This window comes from Macaca mulatta, chromosome 7 (assembly GCF_049350105.2).
Source record: "Macaca mulatta isolate MMU2019108-1 chromosome 7, T2T-MMU8v2.0, whole genome shotgun sequence".
Taxonomy (NCBI): Eukaryota; Metazoa; Chordata; class Mammalia; order Primates; family Cercopithecidae; genus Macaca; species Macaca mulatta.
Window position 1 is genome coordinate 19,083,197 of NC_133412.1, and position 18,983 is coordinate 19,102,179.

The following is an 18,983-nucleotide window of genomic DNA, read 5'->3' on the forward strand; positions in this document are numbered from 1 at the left end:
ATAATAGCTGAGTGGTGCAGTGGTATGTGTCTGTAGTCCCAGCTACTCGAGAGGCTAAAGTAGGAGGATCACTTGTTTCCAGGAATTTGAGGTTGCAGTGACGTATGACAGCGCCATTGCACTCTAGCCTGGGCAGCAGAGTAGGACCTTGTCTCAAAACCCAACCAAACCAATAGTCACACTGTCTTAATTACTGTAGCTTTGTAATAAGCTGAAACCTGGGAGTGTGAGTCCTCTGAGAACTTTGTTTCTAATTTTCAAGACTGCTTTGGTTTTTTTGGTGGATCCCTTGCATTTTCATGTGAATTTTAGGGTCAGTTTGTTTGTCGCTTTAAAAAAAAAAAAAGTCACAGATAGGATTTTGGTAGATATTGCATTGAATTTGTAGATCACTTTAGGGATTATTGCTGTTTTACCCATATGAAATATTTTTTTCCCATAAACGTGGGATATTTTTCTATTTATTTTGGTCTTTGTTTCAACAATGTTTTATAGTTTTCTTTTTTTCTTTTCTTTTTTTTTTTTGAGACGGAGTCTCGCGCTGTCACCCAGGCTGGAGTGCAGTGGCCGGATCTCAGCTCACTGCAAGCTCCGCCTCCCGGGTTCACGCCATTCTCCTGCCTCAGCCTCCTGAGTAGCTGGGACTACAGGCGCCCGCCACCTCGCCAGGCTAGTTTTTTGTATTTTTTAGTAGAGATGGGGTTTCACCGTGTTAACCAGGATGGTCTCGATCTCCCGACCTCGTGATCCGCCCGTCTCGGCCTCCCAAAGTGCTGGGATTACAGGCTTGAGCCACCGTGCCCGGCCTTATAGTTTTCTATGTATAAGTCTTGAACTTCTTTTATTAAATTTATTCCTATTTTCTTCTTGTTGATGCTATTGTAAAATGGAATTATTTTCTCATTTCACTTTTGATATTCATTGCTAGTTTGTAGAAAAACTATTTGTGTGTGTGTGTGCCTTGGATCCTGGAATCTTGGTAAACTGATTAGTTCTAATAGTTCTTTAGTGAATTCTTTAGTATTTTCCATATACAAGATCATGTTACCTGTGAGTAGAGGTAGTTTTGCTTTTTCCTCTTCAATCTGGATGCCTTTTATTTCTTTTTCTTGCCTAATCATCCTGATAGAATCTCTAGTACAAGTAAGTAGAAGTGGCAAGAACCGATATCTTTGTCTTATTTCTGAGCTGAGGGGTTATTTTTATGCAGTCTAAATGATCTCAGCTGTCCGAAAATGTCTTCAAGTTTAAAGGCTTCTTTTGATAGATATAGAACATTAGATTGGGAGTTTTTCTTTCAACACTTCGTGATGTGGGGTAAAGTATATTGTCTTCTGACTTTCCAGTGAGTCACTAGTCAGTCTGTTGTTCTTTTTGTTGTTCCTCCAGTGTAATGTCTGTTTTTCCCTCTGCTGCTTTCAGGATTTTTCGCTTCGTCTTTCATTTTCAGCAGCCTGACCTTGATGTGCCTAGATAATGACTTTTTTTTTTTTCCTTCTGTTTGTCCCTCATTGTTGCTTACTGAGCTTGGATCTGTGGGATAAAATCTTTTGCTTTTGAAGATTTTTGTTCATTTTCTTTTCAAGTATTTCTTCACTTTGTTTCTCTTGTCTTTTTGGAAGGGCGGTTACTAGTATGTTAGATCATTTCATGTTGTCCCAGAGATCTCTGACACGGTTTCTTTTTGTTTGTTTCTCTGTCCTTCTAGTCAAGGTGATTTCAAGTGGCTTCCTATTTCTGTAAATTTCAGCTCACCTCACGTTTCAGCTGTGTCAAGGGAGGAGTGATTGGTCTTCTATCCCTGGCAGGACCTTAGGACCTAAGCATTGGTAGACTACATGTTCTCTTATTTCCAGGCCAGCCTTTCTGCAGCACGCTGTTTATTCTGCAGAAGTCCTCTGGAGTGGGTGGTAATTGGACAGCAGTGAGAACTAGTTTTCTATTTGGGATCCTCGAGATTCTGCCCATGCTCGGGCATTAAAAGTCGGTTTTTCCGTGGTTTTGCAGATCCTTTGCCTATAGTTGCTTTTTTCTCTCCTTACTCTATGTTCACGCAGTGCAAATGCTGCTTAGGGTTGAAAGCAGTAGCTATCTCCGGTCACCTAGGGAAGGCTAGTCCCTTTCTGTAATTCTCTTCATTTAGACTTATTTATGTCCAAATGTTTTCAGTATCTTGTAAGAAAAATAATTTACTTAGTGTCTTCTCATTGTTTCAGCAAAAGTGATGATCTTTTGTGATCTTCCACATTCTAACTGGAGGTGGAAATCTTCCATTGGAGGATTTTCTTTTTCTTTTCTTTTCTTTTTTTTTTTTTTTTAGTTTGAGACGGAGTCTCACTTTGTTGCCCAGGCTGAAGTGCAGTGGTGCAACCTCTGCCTCCCAAGTTCAAGCAATTTTCCTGCCTTAGCCTCCTGAGTAGTTGGGACTAGAGGTGTGCACCACAAAGCCTGCCCTTTTTTTTTTTTTTTTTTTGGAGACCAAGTCTCGCTCTGTTGCCCAGGCGGGAGTGCAGTGGTGTGATCTCAGCTCACTGCAACCTCTGCCTCCTAGATTCAAGCGATTTTCCTGCCTCAGCCTCCCGAGTAGCTGGGATTACAGGTGTGCGCCACTGCACCCGGCTAATTTTTTGTATTTTTAGTAGAGACGGGGTTTTACCATGTTGGTCAGGCTGGTCTTGAACACCTAACCTCAGTTAATCCGCCCGCATCAGCCTCCCAAAGTGCTAGGATTATAGGCGTGAGTCACTGCACCCAGCCTATTGTTTTAGTAGAGATGGGTTTCACCATGTTGCCCCCAGAGTGGTCTCAAACTCCTGAGCTCAGGCAATCTGCCTGCCTCTGCCTCCCAAAGGGTTAGAATTACAGACGTGAGCCACCACACCCGGCTTCTGTTGGAGGATTTTGAAGTAAGGTTAAAATCTTAAGTAGAAATTGTGCAAGGAACAAGTAACTACACATTCATGTAGTAATTGCTAGTGCCTATTTTAAGTTTTTTTTTTTTTTTTTTTTTTTGAGAGGGAGTCTGGCTCTGTCGCCCAGGCTGGAGTGCAGTGGCCGGATCTCAGCTCACTGCAAGCTCCGCCTCCCGGGTTTACGCCATTCTCCTGCCTCAGCCTCCCGAGTAGCTGGGACTACAGGCGCCCGCCACCTCGCCCGGCTAGTTTTTTTTTTTTTTGTATTTTTTAGTAGAGATGGGGTTTCACCGTGTTAGCCAGGATGGTCTTGATCTCCTGACCTCGTGATCCGCCCGTCTCGGCCTCCCAAAGTGCTGGGATTACAGGCTTGAGCCACCGCGCCCGGCCACCTATTTTAAGTTTTATAAAGTTTTACAAAGACAGTGACTTTAATTGGGTTAGCAAGTAGTGAAGAAAATAGTGCTTCATTCATTAATGATGGATTGGTGTTGAAAATGTATTTTATTGGACAGAGACACTAATGTAATATTTTCCGTGTGATTGGATCCTATGGAGTATAATGCAGGTTATTGTTTAAGATGAGGCTGAAATGGCTGAAGATAAATTATATTGGGCTTTGAAAAACATCCCAGATATTTATACTTTTTTCTTTAGTTTCAGAAGCCTTTGAAATGCTTTTGAACAGGCAAGTAATGTAAATATACTTTAATATTTTAGGGAGATAAATTAAGTAATAAAAGTAATGGATGTGAAAATATCTTGATTGGGGGTATTTAATTTTATTGCCTTTTCTTGTGATTTTGCCCCTCAAATCACTGCTTTGCTGGCTTTTTGATGTCTTCAAATAGATTTTAAGAAATATTCTGGGGGGAAAAAACTGTTTAGTGTAACTTTTCTAGTTCTAAGTGGAGGAGGGTCAGTCTGCTCTGAGCTATTTCACACTACTAATGGAAACCTACCTACCTAACTTTTAAAAAAGTGACTAGGCTGGGCGTGGTGGCTCACGCCTGTAATCCCAGCACTTTGGGAGGCCGAGGTGGACAGATCATGAGGTTATGAGTTTGAGACCAGCCTGGCCAACATGGTAAAACCCTATTGCTACTAAAAATACAAAAATTAGCCGGGCGTGGTGGTGCATGCCTATAATCCCAGCTACTCAGGAGGCCGAGGCAGGAGAATTGTTTGAACCTTGGAGGTGAAGGTTGCAGTGAGTTGAGATCATGCCACTGGACTCGAGTCTGGGTGACAGAGCAAGACTCCATCTCAGAGAAAAAAAAAGTGACTGATCAGAGGAAAATATTTTAGTTGCGTAAATGCTGTTTTCTTATTTTTAAAATTTTAAAATTTTTATTTATTTATTTTAGAGGAGGCGTCCTGCTCTTGCCCATGCTTTAGTTCAGGGTGTGATTGTAGCTCACTGCAGCCTTGAACTCCTGGGCACAAGCAGTTCTGGCACCTCAGTCTTCTGAATAGCTGCTACTACAGGCATGTGCCACCATGCCTGGCTATAAATGCTATTATCAGTCATAGACTTTGAACTATTTAAAAAAAAATGCCCACAGTCCCTTGTTACATACATATTATTTGTTAGTGAATATATATATAGTGGGTGTGTATAGTTTTTCTCAAAGCAGTTTTCATCCTGCTTTCCTGTACTGCTAACATGTTGACTTGTATGGATATTTTGGTGGGGGGAAATGAGAGGTGCAGTTTTGGAATTTCTGAAGCTGAGAATTCTAATTCCAGTCGTATTACTTTATGTGGAATCTTTTTTTTTTTTTTTTTTTTTGAGGCAGGGTCTCGCTCTGTCGCCAAGCTGGAGTGCAGTGGCGTGATCTCAGCTCACTGCAACCTCTGCTTCCCGGGTTCAAGCGATTATTCTGCCTCAGCCTCCCAAGTAGCTGGGATTACTGGCATGTGCTGCCACGCCCAGCTGGTTTTTCTAGTTTTAGTAGAGACGGGGTTTTACCATGTTGGCCAGAATGGTCTCAATCTCTTAACCTTGTGATCCGCCTGCCTCGGCCTCCCAAAGTGCTGGGATTACAGGCGTGAGCCATTACACCTGTTATGTGGAATCTTAACCCAATTTTTTATTTCTACTATTTCTTTTATTTCTCAAGATACATTGATATAGTTCTTAGACTTTTAATGGCTGATTGGGAGGGAGGGGGAAACTAGATGTTTATATTGCTTTTTGATGAATTAATACACAATATATCTGGGTCATACGTATTTGCCTTCAACTGCTCTGTCTTTTATTTTGGAAGAATTAGTGGTGAAATCTTTATATTGAAAGTGAGTTTTTCAATTTTAAAGTTGAAAAATCATCTGGCAACATCAAGACTATACTAAAAACCAGTGAATTGTATATTCTAAAATAGCTGAAATATTATGTTTTATGTTATGTGAATTTAATCTCAAACATACAGGAAAATATCAGCTGGCAGTTTGATGGCCCTTTCCTGTTTGTTGCAATTCTTAGTTGTGATGGATGTGTGTTTGCTTTACAGGGTTGTTAATCATCATGTGGATTTTTAGAGTTTTTTAGTGTTTTTGAGGAATGACTCAGGAAATCTGATGTATTACTTGGATTCCTAACATCTTTTTTTTTTTTTTTTCCTCTTTGAGTCTTGTTTATGGATCATTTTGTACTTTTAAAATCCCTTTCTCCCCTCTCTCTCCAGTCTTATTGCCAGCAATTTTGAAGATGACTCCCATGTAGCCTCACCATTAGACCAGAATGGAAGCTTCAATGTTGTTATTAAAGAGGAACCTCTAGATGATTACGACTACGAACTTGGTGAGTGCCCAGAAGGGGTCACTGTGAAACAGGAAGAGACAGATGAAGAGACAGATGTATACTCAAACAGTGATGATGATCCTATACTAGAGAAACAGCTAAAGAGGCACAATAAAGTTGACAACCCAGAAGCTGACCATCTATCTTCTAAATGGCTTCCAAGCAGCCCATCAGGTGTTGCTAAAGCTAAAATGTTCAAATTAGACACTGGAAAGATGCCAGTAGTCTATCTGGAGCCCTGTGCTGTCACTAGAAGCACAGTGAAGATTTCTGAACTCCCTGATAACATGCTTTCCACATCTCGAAAGGATAAATCTTCTATGTTGGCAGAATTGGAATATTTGCCTACATACATTGAAAATTCCAATGAGACTGCCTTCTGCTTAGGCAAGGAATCAGAAAATGGTCTTAGAAAACATTCATCAGATCTCCGAGTGGTACAAAAATATCCCTTACTGAAAGACTCTCAGTGGAAATATCCTGATATATCTGATAGCATTAACACAGAAAGAATACTTGACAGTTCAAAGGGTTCAGTTGGAGACTTACTTTCAGGAAAAGAGGACTTGGGCAGAAAGAGAACAACTATGCTTAAGATTGCAACACCCCCAAAGGTAGTGAATGCTAATCAGAATGCCTCTCCAAATGTCCCTGGAAAAAGAGGAAGGCCACGAAAATTGAAACTCTGTAAGGCAGGACGACCACCTAAAAACACAGGAAAGTCTTTAATTTCTACAAAGAATACACCTGTAGGCCCTGGGAGTACTTTTCCAGATGTGAAGCCTGATCTGGAAGATGTGGATGGTGTTCTCTTTGTTTCCTTTGAATCAAAGGTAAGATTGTAATTTTCAGGATTCTTTTAAAGGCTAATTAGTTGCACTTGAATTGTATACTGGCTTGTAACTAACTCGATTTAGAATCTAGTTTTGTGACATCTATTTGTGAGGGTGTATGGGTGGGTGGAGTTGGGAGGGAAGTGTCTCCAAAATGTTTGGTTTAGTTAATAAGAATAACTTAAGATATTTCATTTGAATAGACTTAAAAAATTATGTCTTAGATTTCAGTTCATGATTTTTGCATAGCTGTGTTTAAAAAAAATCTTCGGGTCTTACTGGAATTATCATCATTATGGATTTTGGAAAGGCCTAAAAATACATGAAATATTTACTAACTCTTTGGCAACACTCCATTTCTTTTACCTCCTGGTTTTCTTTTCTTTTTTTTTTTTTTGAGACAGAGTTCTCGCTCTGTTGCCCAGGCCTGGAGTTCAGTGGCGCAATCTCAGCTCACTGCAATCTCTGTCTCCCGGGTCAAGCCATTCTCGTGCCCCAGCCTCATGAGTAGCTGGGATTACAGGCGTGTGCCACCACACCCAGCTAGTTTTTGTAATTTTGGTAGAGACGGGGTTTTGCCATGTTGGCCAGCTGGTTTCGAACTTCTGACCTCCAACAATCTGCCTGCTTCAGTCTCCCCAAAGTGCTGGGATTACATGCATGAGCCACTGCTCCCGTCCCCAGTTTTCAATAGTAGTAGTAGAGTACCATTGGAGAACCAAATATTAACAGTCATCTTGGCCGGGCGCGGTGGCTCAAGCCTGTAATCCCAGCACTTTGGGAGGCCGAGACGGGCGGATCACGAGGTCAGGAGATCGAGACCATCCTCGTTAACACGGTGAAACCCCGTCTCTACTAAAAAATACAAAAAATTAGCCGGGCGCGGTGGTGGGCGCCTGTAGTCCCAGCTACTCGGGAGGCTGAGGCAGGAGAATGGCGTGAACCCAGGAGGCGGAACTTGCAGTGAGCTGAGATCCGGCCACTGCACTCCAGCCCGGGCGACAGAGCGAGACTCTGTCTCAAAAAAAAAAAAAAAAAAAAAAACCAAAAAAACAAACAAACAGTCATCTTAACTCTGCTGTCTTACACATTGACAGTCTCTCTATTCCACTCTGACTCTTCAACCAGATTATTTTTCTTTGAAATTTTTTTTTTTTTTTTTTTGAGACGGAGTCTCGCTGTGTCTCCCAGGCTGGAGTGCAGTGGCGTGATCTCGGCTCACTGCAAGCTCCGCCTCCCGGGTTCACGCCATTCTCCCGCCTCAGCCTCCCAAGTAGCTGAGACTACAGGCGCCCGCCACCACGCCCGGCTAGTTTTTTGTATTTTTAGTAGAGACGGGGTTTCACCATGTTAGCCAGGATAGTCTCGATCTCCTGACCTCGTGATCCACCCGCCTCGGCCTCCCAAAGTGCTGGGATTACAGGCTTGAGCCACCGCGCCCAGCCTTCTTTGAAATTTTTATAGAAGCCTAGTCTTTCTTTTTTTCTTTTTTCTTTTCTTTTCTTTTTTTTTTTTTTTTTTTGAGATGGAGTCTCGGTCTGTTGCTCAGGCTGGAGTGCAGTAGTGCAATCTCTGCTCACTGCAAGCTCCCCCTCCTGTGTTCACACCATTCTCCTGGCTCATCCTCCCGAGTAGCTGGGACTGCAGGTGCTCACTACCACACCCGGCTAATTTTTTTTTGTATTTTTAGTAGAGACAGGGTTTCACTGTGTTAGCCAGGATGGTCTCGATCTTCTGCCTCATGATCCTTTTGCCTCGGCCTCCCAAAGTGTGCTGGGATTGCGGGCGTGAGCCACCGTGCCTGGCCTCTTTTTTTTTTTTTTGATACGGAGTCTTGCTCTGTCGCCAGGCTAGAGTGCAGTGGCACAATCTCAGCTCACTGCAGCCTCTCTCCCAGGTTCAAGCAGTTCCCCTGCCTCAGCCTCCCAAGTAGCTGGGACTACAAGTGTGCGTCACCACACCCAGCTAATTTTTTTATTTTAGTAGAGGCAGGGTTTCACCATGTGGACAGGATGGTCTCAGTCTCCTGACCTTGTGATCCACCCACCTCGGCCTCCCAAAGTGCTGGGATTGTAGGTGTGAGCCACCCTGCCAGTCTGTCTTTCTTAATTGACTACACAGATGTTAGATATTTAATCCCTTCTAGCTGTTCTTTTCCTCCCTTGTTAGCTGAGTAAGCTATCTGAATATAGGCAATGAGAAATGAACATACAAATTATATACTTTGAGGTCAGTGAGCTCAGTATGATATCACATTCACATTTTTTTACTTTCCCCTTTCCCCCTTGTGATTATTAAAGTAATATTAATGTAGAACACTTAGAAAATATCAAAAAGTGTGAAAAAATTGCTCCTGTTCTTCCAATTTTAGTGTAACTGTAGGCATGGACATATTTTCCTTCTGGTCTTTAATTTTTTTTAATCCAGTTTTACATTTAATTTTTCAGAAGCAATATGAACTACCTTTTTTTTTTTTTTTTTTTTTTTGATGTATAGGAAGCTCTAGACATTCATGCAGTTGATGGGACAACAGAAGAATCTTCTAGTCTTCAGGCATCAACCACAAATGACTCAGGTATTATAAAATAGTATAAAATGAGTTGTATTTGTGGTTTGGGCTCCAGTAATGAAACATTCAACATTCGTTTGTAGTGTACAGTAGCTTATTTTATTACTATTTATTTTGGGAGTAGGTTACAGAGCAAGAATTTCCCAGTTGGAAAAGGAGTTGATAGAAGATTTGAAGTCTTTGCGACACAAGCAGGTGATACATCCTGGTCTTCAAGAAGGTAATAGACTGGCAACTTTTTTTTTGGTTTTCTTTTTTCTTTCTTCCCTGTTTCTCCTCTTTTTCCTCTCTCCTCTTCTTTTTGTTTTTTTCCTCTTTCTTTCTATCCTTGATTTCATTTCTTTCAGCACCTCTTTCAGTTTGCATATTTTTCTCTTCTCTGTCTCCATAATTCTTCCCTTTAGTTTAAAAACCATGTCTAGGTCTTTTTTATCCTATTATCTTATGTAAGAAAAAAATGTGTCATGGTGAAGCAAGTGATATTTTCTTTGTTCATTCTTACAACCTGGTATTCTCCTCCCGCATTTCTCATCTTAGTTTGGTTACTTTTGTTTATGTGGTTGTTTGTTTATTTGAGACGGAGTCTCACTCTGTTGCCCAGGCAGCTGGAGTGCAGTGGTGCTATCTTGGCTCACTTCAAGCTCTGCCTCCTGGGTTCACACCATTCTCCTGCCTCAGCCTCCCGAGTAGCTGGGACCATAGGTGCCTGCCACTGCGCCTGGCTAATTTTTTTGTATTTTTAGTAGAGACAGGATTTCACCATGTTAGCCAGGATGGTCTCCATCTCCTGACCTTGTGATCCACCCGCCTCAGTCTCCCAATTACATGCTTGTTTTTATAATTTTGGAGGAAGGGTCTTCCTTGTCCTTTAGTAATATATTTAGGTGTATAAATAGAAGAATACTTTTCTCTCTCATGTTTTGGCTGCAAACATCTATTTTATATATTCGATGTACCAGTGGGAAGTTAATTTAAAATTTTCATTATCTTTTTTTTTTTTAATTTTAAGTTCTGGGATACATGTGCAGAATGTGCAGGTTACATAGTTTTACATGTGCTATGGTGGTTTGCCGCACCTATCAACCTGTTATCTAGGTTTTAAGCCCCACATGCATTAGGTATTTGTCCTAATGCTCTCCCTCCCCTTGCCTCCCACCCCCCGACAGGCTCTGGTATGTGATATTCCCCTGCTTGCATCCATGTGTTCTCATTGTTCATCTCCCACTTATGGGTGAAAACATGCAGTGTTTAGTTTTCTGTTCCTATGTTAGTTTGCTGAGAATGATGGCGTCCAGCTTCATCCATGTCCCTGCAAAGGACATGAACTCATTCTTTTTTATGGCTGCAGTTTTCATTATTATCTTTATTTTATTGTAATGCGTTATCTTGGCCTTGATTATGTTGCTTAATCTTTAAAAAAACATATCTACTATGGTTATTAACATCATGATCACTACTGATTTTCCTGTTTTGGGATGTAATGAAAAATTTTAGGCCGTGCCCCAATTTTTAGTTTCTTACAAATATCTTTGATTTTAGATACACATCTTGAAGTAGTTTTTTGAGTTTTTGACTCTTAACAATTTTCAGAAGGGTGTCTAGACTATTTACACTAATTAGTAGTTTATTTACCTGAGAATCTAAACATTACAAGTTATCAAACAAAAGATTTATATGCTGGTCATTCAGTTTCTAAATCGAATGGTAATACTGAAGAATTTTTGCTTTAACGGAAGGCAGTTTGTATGACAGTGCGATCTTAAAGTGTGCAGATCCCAGTCTCAATCAATCAATATGGGCTGATTGCTGTGGATTGTAATGGACAGTCACATCATAGCAATCTTGCAGATAACGTTTGCTGCTGTTTATTGTCAGCTTTAACGTCTACTATTTTATTTAAATAATATTCTTTTATTTCTCCCTATCTTTTTTCTCCCCTTCCTTCATTTCTTCCTATCTTTAACTTAACCTGTCTTCTCCCTTTCCCACTTCCTTTTTTTTTGTTATTTTCTTGATAATATAAAAATATTATGACATTTATATTGTGTTCTTTTAACTTAATCCCCACGTTTAAAAAACCTTAGTTCTAGAGTTAAATATATTCAGTGCTTGCAGCTGGTCCTTTTGCTCTGGTTTATTTGCCTAGTATTTGCTGGTTGGCAAAGCTTTGACTGTTTTTCTTTCTTCTATAGACAACTTAGTCAAATTTGTAATCTTTTCCTTAATGGAATGGGGTGTTCAAAGGCCAATGTTTACGGAAACTGACTAGGTACCATATATAGTGAAATTAGCCTGAATTTGGGGGGTAGAGTTGGACTCTGGTGGGGTAGAGTACAGGCACTTCTTCGAAAGGGACAACTGCATCAGTGGATTCTTGTCATATGGAAAAATGGGCCCAAAATTCTCAGGTCTTCCTATAGTTCAGTAGAAGCTGGAGTGGCTATGTGATGTCTCTGAAGTGGTGGCTGCTAATAGTTTTTTGGGCATCTAACTCAAAACTTCAAAAACACAGCCAAACGAAACATATCTGTGAGCTATTATTTTTCACCTTCTTTATAGATTCTGCATTTGGTGCAAGTTTGTATTTAATCCTAAGGTTGTTAAAATTTATTCAACTACATGCTGACATAGTTTTGTTTTTTGAAAAATAATTAAATCTGTAATCTCTCTGGTACTTAATTTTCAATGTGTGAGGTGGAGTCCTGTTTTGGATTTTTTTTATTCCTCTATTTTATTTTGGCATATTTTTCTCCCCAACCTTGACTTCCTTTAAAAAGCCATACTTGGGCCAGGCTCGGTGGCTCGGGCCTGTAATTCCAGCACTTTGAGAGGCTAAGGGGGGTGGATCACTTGAGGTCAGGAGTTCGAGACTAGCGTGGCCACCCTGTCTCTATGAAAAATACAAAAAATTAGCCGGGTGTGGTGGTGAGCGCCTGCAATCCCAGCTACTCAGGAGGTTGAGGCAGGAGAATAGCTTGAATCCAGGAGGTGGAGGTTGTAGTAAGCTGAGATCCTGCCACTGCACTCCAGCCTGGGTGACACAGGGAGACATTGTCTAAAAAAAAAAAAAAAGCTAGACTTAAACAGTTTCTAAAGAATAAGTTAATTTGGCCAAATATTTGTAGTAACTGGGTGATGCCAATCCCAGGGCTCTGAAGATAAGGTATTCTAGGTTCATCTCTAAAATTTGATTCTTGAAATAATTTGTTAAATTTCAACTTAATGTCATATTTCTTTGCCCTGCTATTAACTATAATTTCATTATTTAGAAAATAGCACTTAAACTTCTTTTGAGCTGAAAACCCTTGAAAAACTAGAAAATCTTTTTGAGTTTGCTTTAAAATTGGGAAAGCAGTGTTGATTAAGCCTGGGAAAATGTTTTTATTGTTGTCGGTAGTTTTACTTAAAAATAAAATAAGGTTCTTAATTTTTCTTTCCATGGTACTATATTTTTGTTTGCTATACTAAATTTACTATATCTACGTTGGTCTGCTTTTGAAGTCTGTTAGTTTATCTGAAATTATCATCTATCTTTGCATTTTAAAAGTGTGTTCAAAGCATTTCTCCTTCATTGCTACCAAGTCAATTATTGTCAGTTTTTAAAACTTTATATTTTAGAAGAGTTTTAGATTTATAGAAAAATTAAGAAACACAGTGCAGAGAATTCCGGGTTTTTTTCTTTTTACTCATTCCTAATTCTCTCAGTATCCAGAATTTCTCCTATTAATATCTAACATTAGATTGGTACATTTGTTACAGTTAGTGAACCAGTATGGATATATTATTATTTAAAGTTCATACTTTATTGAGATTTCTTTAGTTTTTACCCAATGTCCTTTTTTTTTTTTTGCATCTAAGATCCCATTCAGGATACCACAGTACTTTTAGTAGTGATGTCTCCTTAGGATCTTCCTGGTTATGACAGTTTCTCAGATTTTGTGTTTAATGACCTTGACAGTTTTGAAGAGTCAGGTATTTTTATAGATGTCCCTCAGTTGAGACTTATCCTGTCATATCAAGAGTACATACATTAAGCATGATTTATCACTATTGATGTTACCTTGATCACCTGGCTGAGATATTGTCAGTTTATTCACTGTGAAGTTACTCCCGACTCCCTGCCCTCCGTTTCTCTCCATACTGTAATCTTTGGAAGGAAGTCATTATGCTTAGCTCACACTTAATGTGCAAGAAGTTACATTGTACCTCCTTGAGTGTAGCCTATCTGTGTAAGTTATTTGGAGTTATTTTTCACCAGAGATTTATCTAGTCTTCTTTTTAAAAAATTCCCTTAGGTGAATCTCCAGCTCTACTAAAAATACAAAATTAGCTGGGTTTGGTGGCATGTGCCTGTAATCCCAGTTACTTGGGAGGCTGAGACAGGAGAATTGCTTGAAACTGGGAGACAGAGGTTGCAGTGAGTAGAGATTCTGCCACTGTACTCCAGCCTGGGCAACAGAGCGAGAGACTCTGTCTCGGAAAAAAAAAAAAAAAAAGAAATTCACTCATCAGTATGGACTCTTGTCAGTTTTAATGTTTTGTTTCGATGTTTGTTTTTTGTTTTTGAGACAGGGTCTCACTTTGTCACCCAACCTAGGCTGTAGTGCAGTGGCGTGAACATGGCTCACTGCAGCCTCGACCTCCTGAGCCCCAGTGATCCCATGTCAGCCTTCCAAGTAGCCGGGACTACAAGCACATGCCACCACACCTGGCTAATTTTTTTTGTATTTATTTTTCTGTAGAGATGGGGTTTTGCCATGTTGCCCAGGCTGGTCTCGAACTTTTGAGCTCAGGAGATTTGCCCACCTTGGCCTCCTGAAGTGCTGGGATTATAGGCATGAGCCATATGTCTGGCCGATTTTAATGTTAATTTCATTTATGAGTAATAACAATATTTCAATAACTCCCTCTTCCTTTTTTAGTTATTTAATAAAAATGCTTTATTTTTCCTTAAAAATTTTTTTTTTTTTTTTTTTTTTTTTAGAGATAGTGTCTCCCAGTTTTGCCCAGTCTTGTCTCAAACTCCTGGCTTCAGCCCATCCTCCCAAGTAGCTGGAATTACAAGTGTGAGCCATGGTGCCTGCAGTAAAAAAAAAAAGAAATTCTGAATGTTGTATTAAATTAGTGTTTAGTGGCCAGGCGCGGTGGCTCACAACTGTAATCCCAGCACCTTGGGAGGCAGAGGTGGGCGGATCACAAGGTCAGGAGATCGAGACCATCTTGGCTAACACAGTGAAACCCTGTCTCTACGAAAAATAAAAAAAATTAGCCGAGCATGGTGGCATGTGCCTGTAGTCCCAGCTGCTGGGGAAACTGAGGCAGGAGACTGGCATGAACCCGGGAGGTGGAGTTTGCAGTGATCCGAGATCGCGCTACTGCACTCCAGCCTGGGCAACAGCGCGAGACTCCGTCTCAAAAAAAAAACAAAAATAAAAATAAATTAGTGATTAGATGGAGTTTTCCTTATAATATATGCTTTTCTATTCTATGTTTACTGCTTATATAGGTGTTTATACAACTATAAACATCTTGAGTGTACTTTTGTATTTCAGTGGGTTTAGGTAGCAGTAGGCATTTTTGGCCATATCTTAATCATAGGTGAATCTGCCTTTGCTTGAATCTGAAAGTTATCTCTTTTCAGCTTTATCTCTATGAGTCTTTTTTGTAATGACATTATAACAAATTTTTAAGAAGTAGCTTCTGATATGGTGAAATGAAGGAAAACTGTTTAGAAGTGTAGTTTAAACTGACATATGTAGACAGGATTTTAGGTTCTAAGTAGGCTCTGGTTGAATAAAAATATAAAAAGATAGTAGGGTTTTCACAGTATGCTTTCTATGAATTATTCAGCTATATTATTTTCTGCAAGCTAAAGTTTTTATGCCCATTTCATATGAAATCAACTGAGTCTAGGTCTCAGGTGTCTTACTTGGGGAAGGATTTTCTTACATGACCTCAGGTGATCCACCCACCTCAACCTCCCAAAGTGCTGGGATTACAGGTATAAGCCACCATTCCCGGCCTCAGATTTCTTTTTGTTTACCTCTCTTAGGGACTTATTTACCCTATGCTAACTACTAAAAATCAATTGGGAAAACAACACTAAAGCTTCTTGAGGTCTTTTTGTTTGTTTGTTTCAACACAGGATTTTGCTTTTTTGCCTAGGTTGGAGTGCAGTGGCATGATCATGGCTCTTAGTACTCTCAACCTCCTGGGTTCAAGCAGTCCTCCCACCTCAGTCTTCTGAGTAGCTGGGATCACAGGCACGTGCCATTACACCCAGCTAATTTTTAAATTATTTTGTAGAAATGGGGTCTCACCCTGTTGCCCAGATTAGTCTTGAACTTCTGGGCTCAAGCAGTCCTTCTGCTTTGGCCTCCCAAAGTACAGGGATTACAGATGTGAGCGGACACACCAGGCCTGAAAAATGTGTTTTATCTTTCTGAGACCATCTGCTTTACAGAGAAAGTACAGTAGATTCTCAAAGCATATGACTGAGTGTGGTGGATTGGTGTTCATTTTACTGTTGAGAAAATGTAGTAAAGACAAGATTAAAAACCATTGTTTTGACTCATTATCCTGTATTTCCCATAGTTGATTTGGAACATGGGGAAAGAATGTTGTTTTATTTGATTGATGTTTTAATCATACTGTGTGATTAAATACAATAAATATGTAATAACAGGCAGGATGCGGTGGCTCACACCAGTAATCCCAAACTTTGGGAGGCTGAGGCGTGCAGATCATGAGGTCAGGAGTTCGAGACCAGCCTGACCAATGTGATGAAACCCCATCTCTACTAAAAATACAAAAATTAGCTGGGCCCGGTGGCGTACGCCTATAATCCCAGCTACTCAGGAGGCTGAGGCAGGAGAATCGCTTGAACCTGGGAGGCGGAGGTTGCAGTGAGCCAAGATGGCACCATTGCACTCCAGTCTGGGCAACAGAGCGAGACTCCGTCTCAAAAAGAAAAAAAAAAAAAAAGTAATACAATAAAGATATGTTAGAGAATTGGAATTGCAAACTAAAACAAAATAGCTGTCTTTTTTTTTTTTTTTTTAAGAGATGTGGTCTTCTCACCTCAGCTTTCCAAGTAGTTGGGACTACAGGTGCACGCCACAGTGCCTGGCTTGCCATCTTTTGTTCAGATAGATTTTATGTATAGGGTACATGAGGTTCATAACCCACCTAATGTCTTTAACTGTTAGAGAAACAGCACTATGTGAGCTTTTTAATGGAAACTTATACCTGTGACTTTTAATGGCTTTACTGTGATACTTTTTTTTTTTTTTTTTTTTTTTTTTTGAGACGGAGTCTCGCTGTGTCGCCCAGGCTGGAGTGCAGTGGCCGGATCTCAGCTCACTGCAAGCTCTGCCTCCCGGGTTTTTACGCCATTCTCCTGCCTCAGCCTCCCGAGTAGCCGGGACTACAGGCGCCCGCCACCTCGCCCGGCTAGTTTTTTGTATTTTTTAGTAGAGACGGGGTTTCACCGTGTTAGCCAGGATGGTCTCGAACTCCTGACCTCGTGATCCGCCCGTCTCAGCCTCCCAAAGTGCTGGGATTACAAGCTTGAGCCACCGCGCCTGGCCTTTACTGTGATACTTAACACTCAGCTTTTTTTTTTTTTAAAAATAGAGTCTTACTCTGTCTCCCAGGCTGGAGTACAGTGGCATGATCTCGGTTCACTTGAACCTGGGAGGTTCAAGTGATTCTCTTGCCTCAGCCTCCTGAGTAGCTACAGGCACACACCACCACACCTGGCCAGTTTTTGTACTTTTAGTAGAGGTGGGGTTTCACCATGTTGGCCAGGCTGGTCTCAAACTCCTGACCTCAAGTGATCTGTCTGCCTTGGCCTCCCAAAGCGCTGGGATTACAAGTGTGAGCCACCAGGCCTGGCCGATAATTAACGCTTCACTTTGAACTTCTTTTGCCTTCAGTTTATTAAAATTTAAGTTGAATACCTTCCCAAAATATTGCCTTTTAACCTATAAATAAGGAAGTCATAATGTTTTTAGGCTTGATTAACCATAAATGTCATTAATAAGAACTAGACAACCGGTAGCCATAATCAGGCCAGCATCTTAGTCTATGGTAAGTTCATAATAGAGGCCTTAGACAATCTCTGGACCACAAAGAGTTAAAGCACAAACGATCTGAATTTTGCCATTTTTTAATTAGTTACCTTGCTTAATAGATTATCACAAACTTAGCAACTTAAAACCATGTATTTACTGTATCACAGTTTCTATGTGTCAGCAGTCTGGGCATAGCTTGGTTGGGTTCTCTGCTTAGGTTCTTACAAGGCTACAGTCAAAATATTGGCCAGGCCTGGTTTCTCAGAGACTTGGTTGGAGAGGGATCTGCTTCCAGTTTCCCTCAGCTCATTGGCAAAATTTATTTCATTGCAGCTCCAGCAAGATGGATAACTTGTGTTATCACATGCACATTATCATGCATGGCCCATCTCCCTTACCACATTTTATTGATTAGAAACAAATTAAGGCCCTGCCTACCACACTCAGCAGAGTGAGGGGGATTATACAAATGTGTGATACCAGATGACATAGATCATGGGGCCACCTTAAAGTGAATCTGCTACAGTTTGTTTCATTGTTTTTGTTCTTTACTATCTCCTTTCTCTCTCGACCTTACCCCCCACCATCTCTGAGGCACGAGTTAAAAAAAAGAAGGGAGATAATATGATTTGTGATTGATCTATGGAAATAAGATTTCCTTTTTTCTTGTAGTGGGCTTAAAATTGAATTCAGTGGATCCAACAATGAGCATTGATCTTAAATACTTGGGAGTACAGTTACCTTTGGCTCCAGCTACTAGTTTTCCTTTTTGGAACCTTTCGGGAACCAACCCTGCCTCTCCTGGTGAGTATGTAACATTGGTAAAGTCATACACTATTTTTCTTGAAGTTTACATTATTTGTAATGTAAGTAAAAAGCTACCTTTATTGGTGACATTTAACATTAGTCTAAGATAGGTCTTTTGTCTGTTGTTATAGTTTCGGTAAGTGATTTATACACTTACCAAATTAAAGTTTTATTAATTAATTAGGTCCATAATATTGGCCTGCTAGAATTTTGGTCATCTGTTTGACTTTTTCTTTTATAGATGCGGGATTTCCCTTTGTTTCTAGGACAGGGAAAACCAATGATTTCACTAAGATCAAGGGATGGAGGGGAAAATTTCATAGTGCTTCTGCATCTAGGAATGAAGGTAATTAGTTTTTAAAAATTTTGTAAATGTTCTGAAACATGTAGCCAAAAACCTTTTGTTAAAAGTAAGTCTTGGTTGTTTTTCTTCATTCCTTCTCGCCATGGTTTTTTTTTTTTTTTTTTAAAGACTGAGTTTTACTCTTGTTGCCCAGGCTGGAGTGCAATGGTGCGATCTTGGCTCACTGCAACCTCCACCTCCCAGGTTCAAGAGATTCTCTTGCCTCAGCCTCCCAAGCAGCTGGGACTACAGGCATGTGCCACCACGCCTGGCCAATTTTTTGTATTTTGAGTAGATACAGGGCTTTACCATGTTGGCCGGGCTGGTCTGGAACTCCTGACCTCAGGTGATCCATCTGTTTCGGCCTCCCAAAGTGCTGGGATTACAGGCGTGAGCTGCTGCTCCCAGCCTTCCATGGTTTAAAATGAACTGAAAATACTTGTCTTGCTGTTTTCTGTCTGCTCCCCATTTTCCTGTAGTCACAGCCCTGAGGTTCAGTCAGGCTTAAATAATTGCTACAGCCTTTTAAACAGCATTTCTGGTATTTCTGTTTCTGCAGTTACAAAAAACATTCTCAAGCATTGGTTTAGAACTGTATACTTCACAGTTGTATAGTGATTTCCTATAGTCTTATACTTCAG

General features: G+C 40.4%; 1 protein-coding gene and 1 non-coding gene across 22 annotated transcripts in view; both read left to right on the forward strand.

The window, feature by feature from the left end:
• Positions 1-18,983, forward strand: part of MGA (MAX dimerization protein MGA) — a 168,581-nt gene that overhangs the window by 92,884 nt on the left and 56,714 nt on the right. For all 21 annotated transcript variants that reach the window (XR_013395519.1, XR_013395518.1, XR_013395520.1 and 18 more), the window contains 5 exons: positions 5,600-6,548; positions 9,045-9,123; positions 9,242-9,337; positions 17,865-17,996; positions 18,241-18,345. Coding sequence is in view for 17 of the 21 variants with exons in the window: in XM_028850767.2 (XP_028706600.2) it covers positions 5,600-6,548; positions 9,045-9,123; positions 9,242-9,337; positions 17,865-17,996; positions 18,241-18,345 (1,361 nt within the window). In the remaining 4 variants the exon portion in view is untranslated. The remainder of the gene's footprint in view (positions 1-5,599; positions 6,549-9,044; positions 9,124-9,241; positions 9,338-17,864; positions 17,997-18,240; positions 18,346-18,983) is intronic.
• On the forward strand, positions 1,163-1,257 carry MIR626 (microRNA mir-626). The gene has a single exon (NR_032653.1). It is a non-coding gene; the product is annotated as a microRNA mir-626 (primary transcript).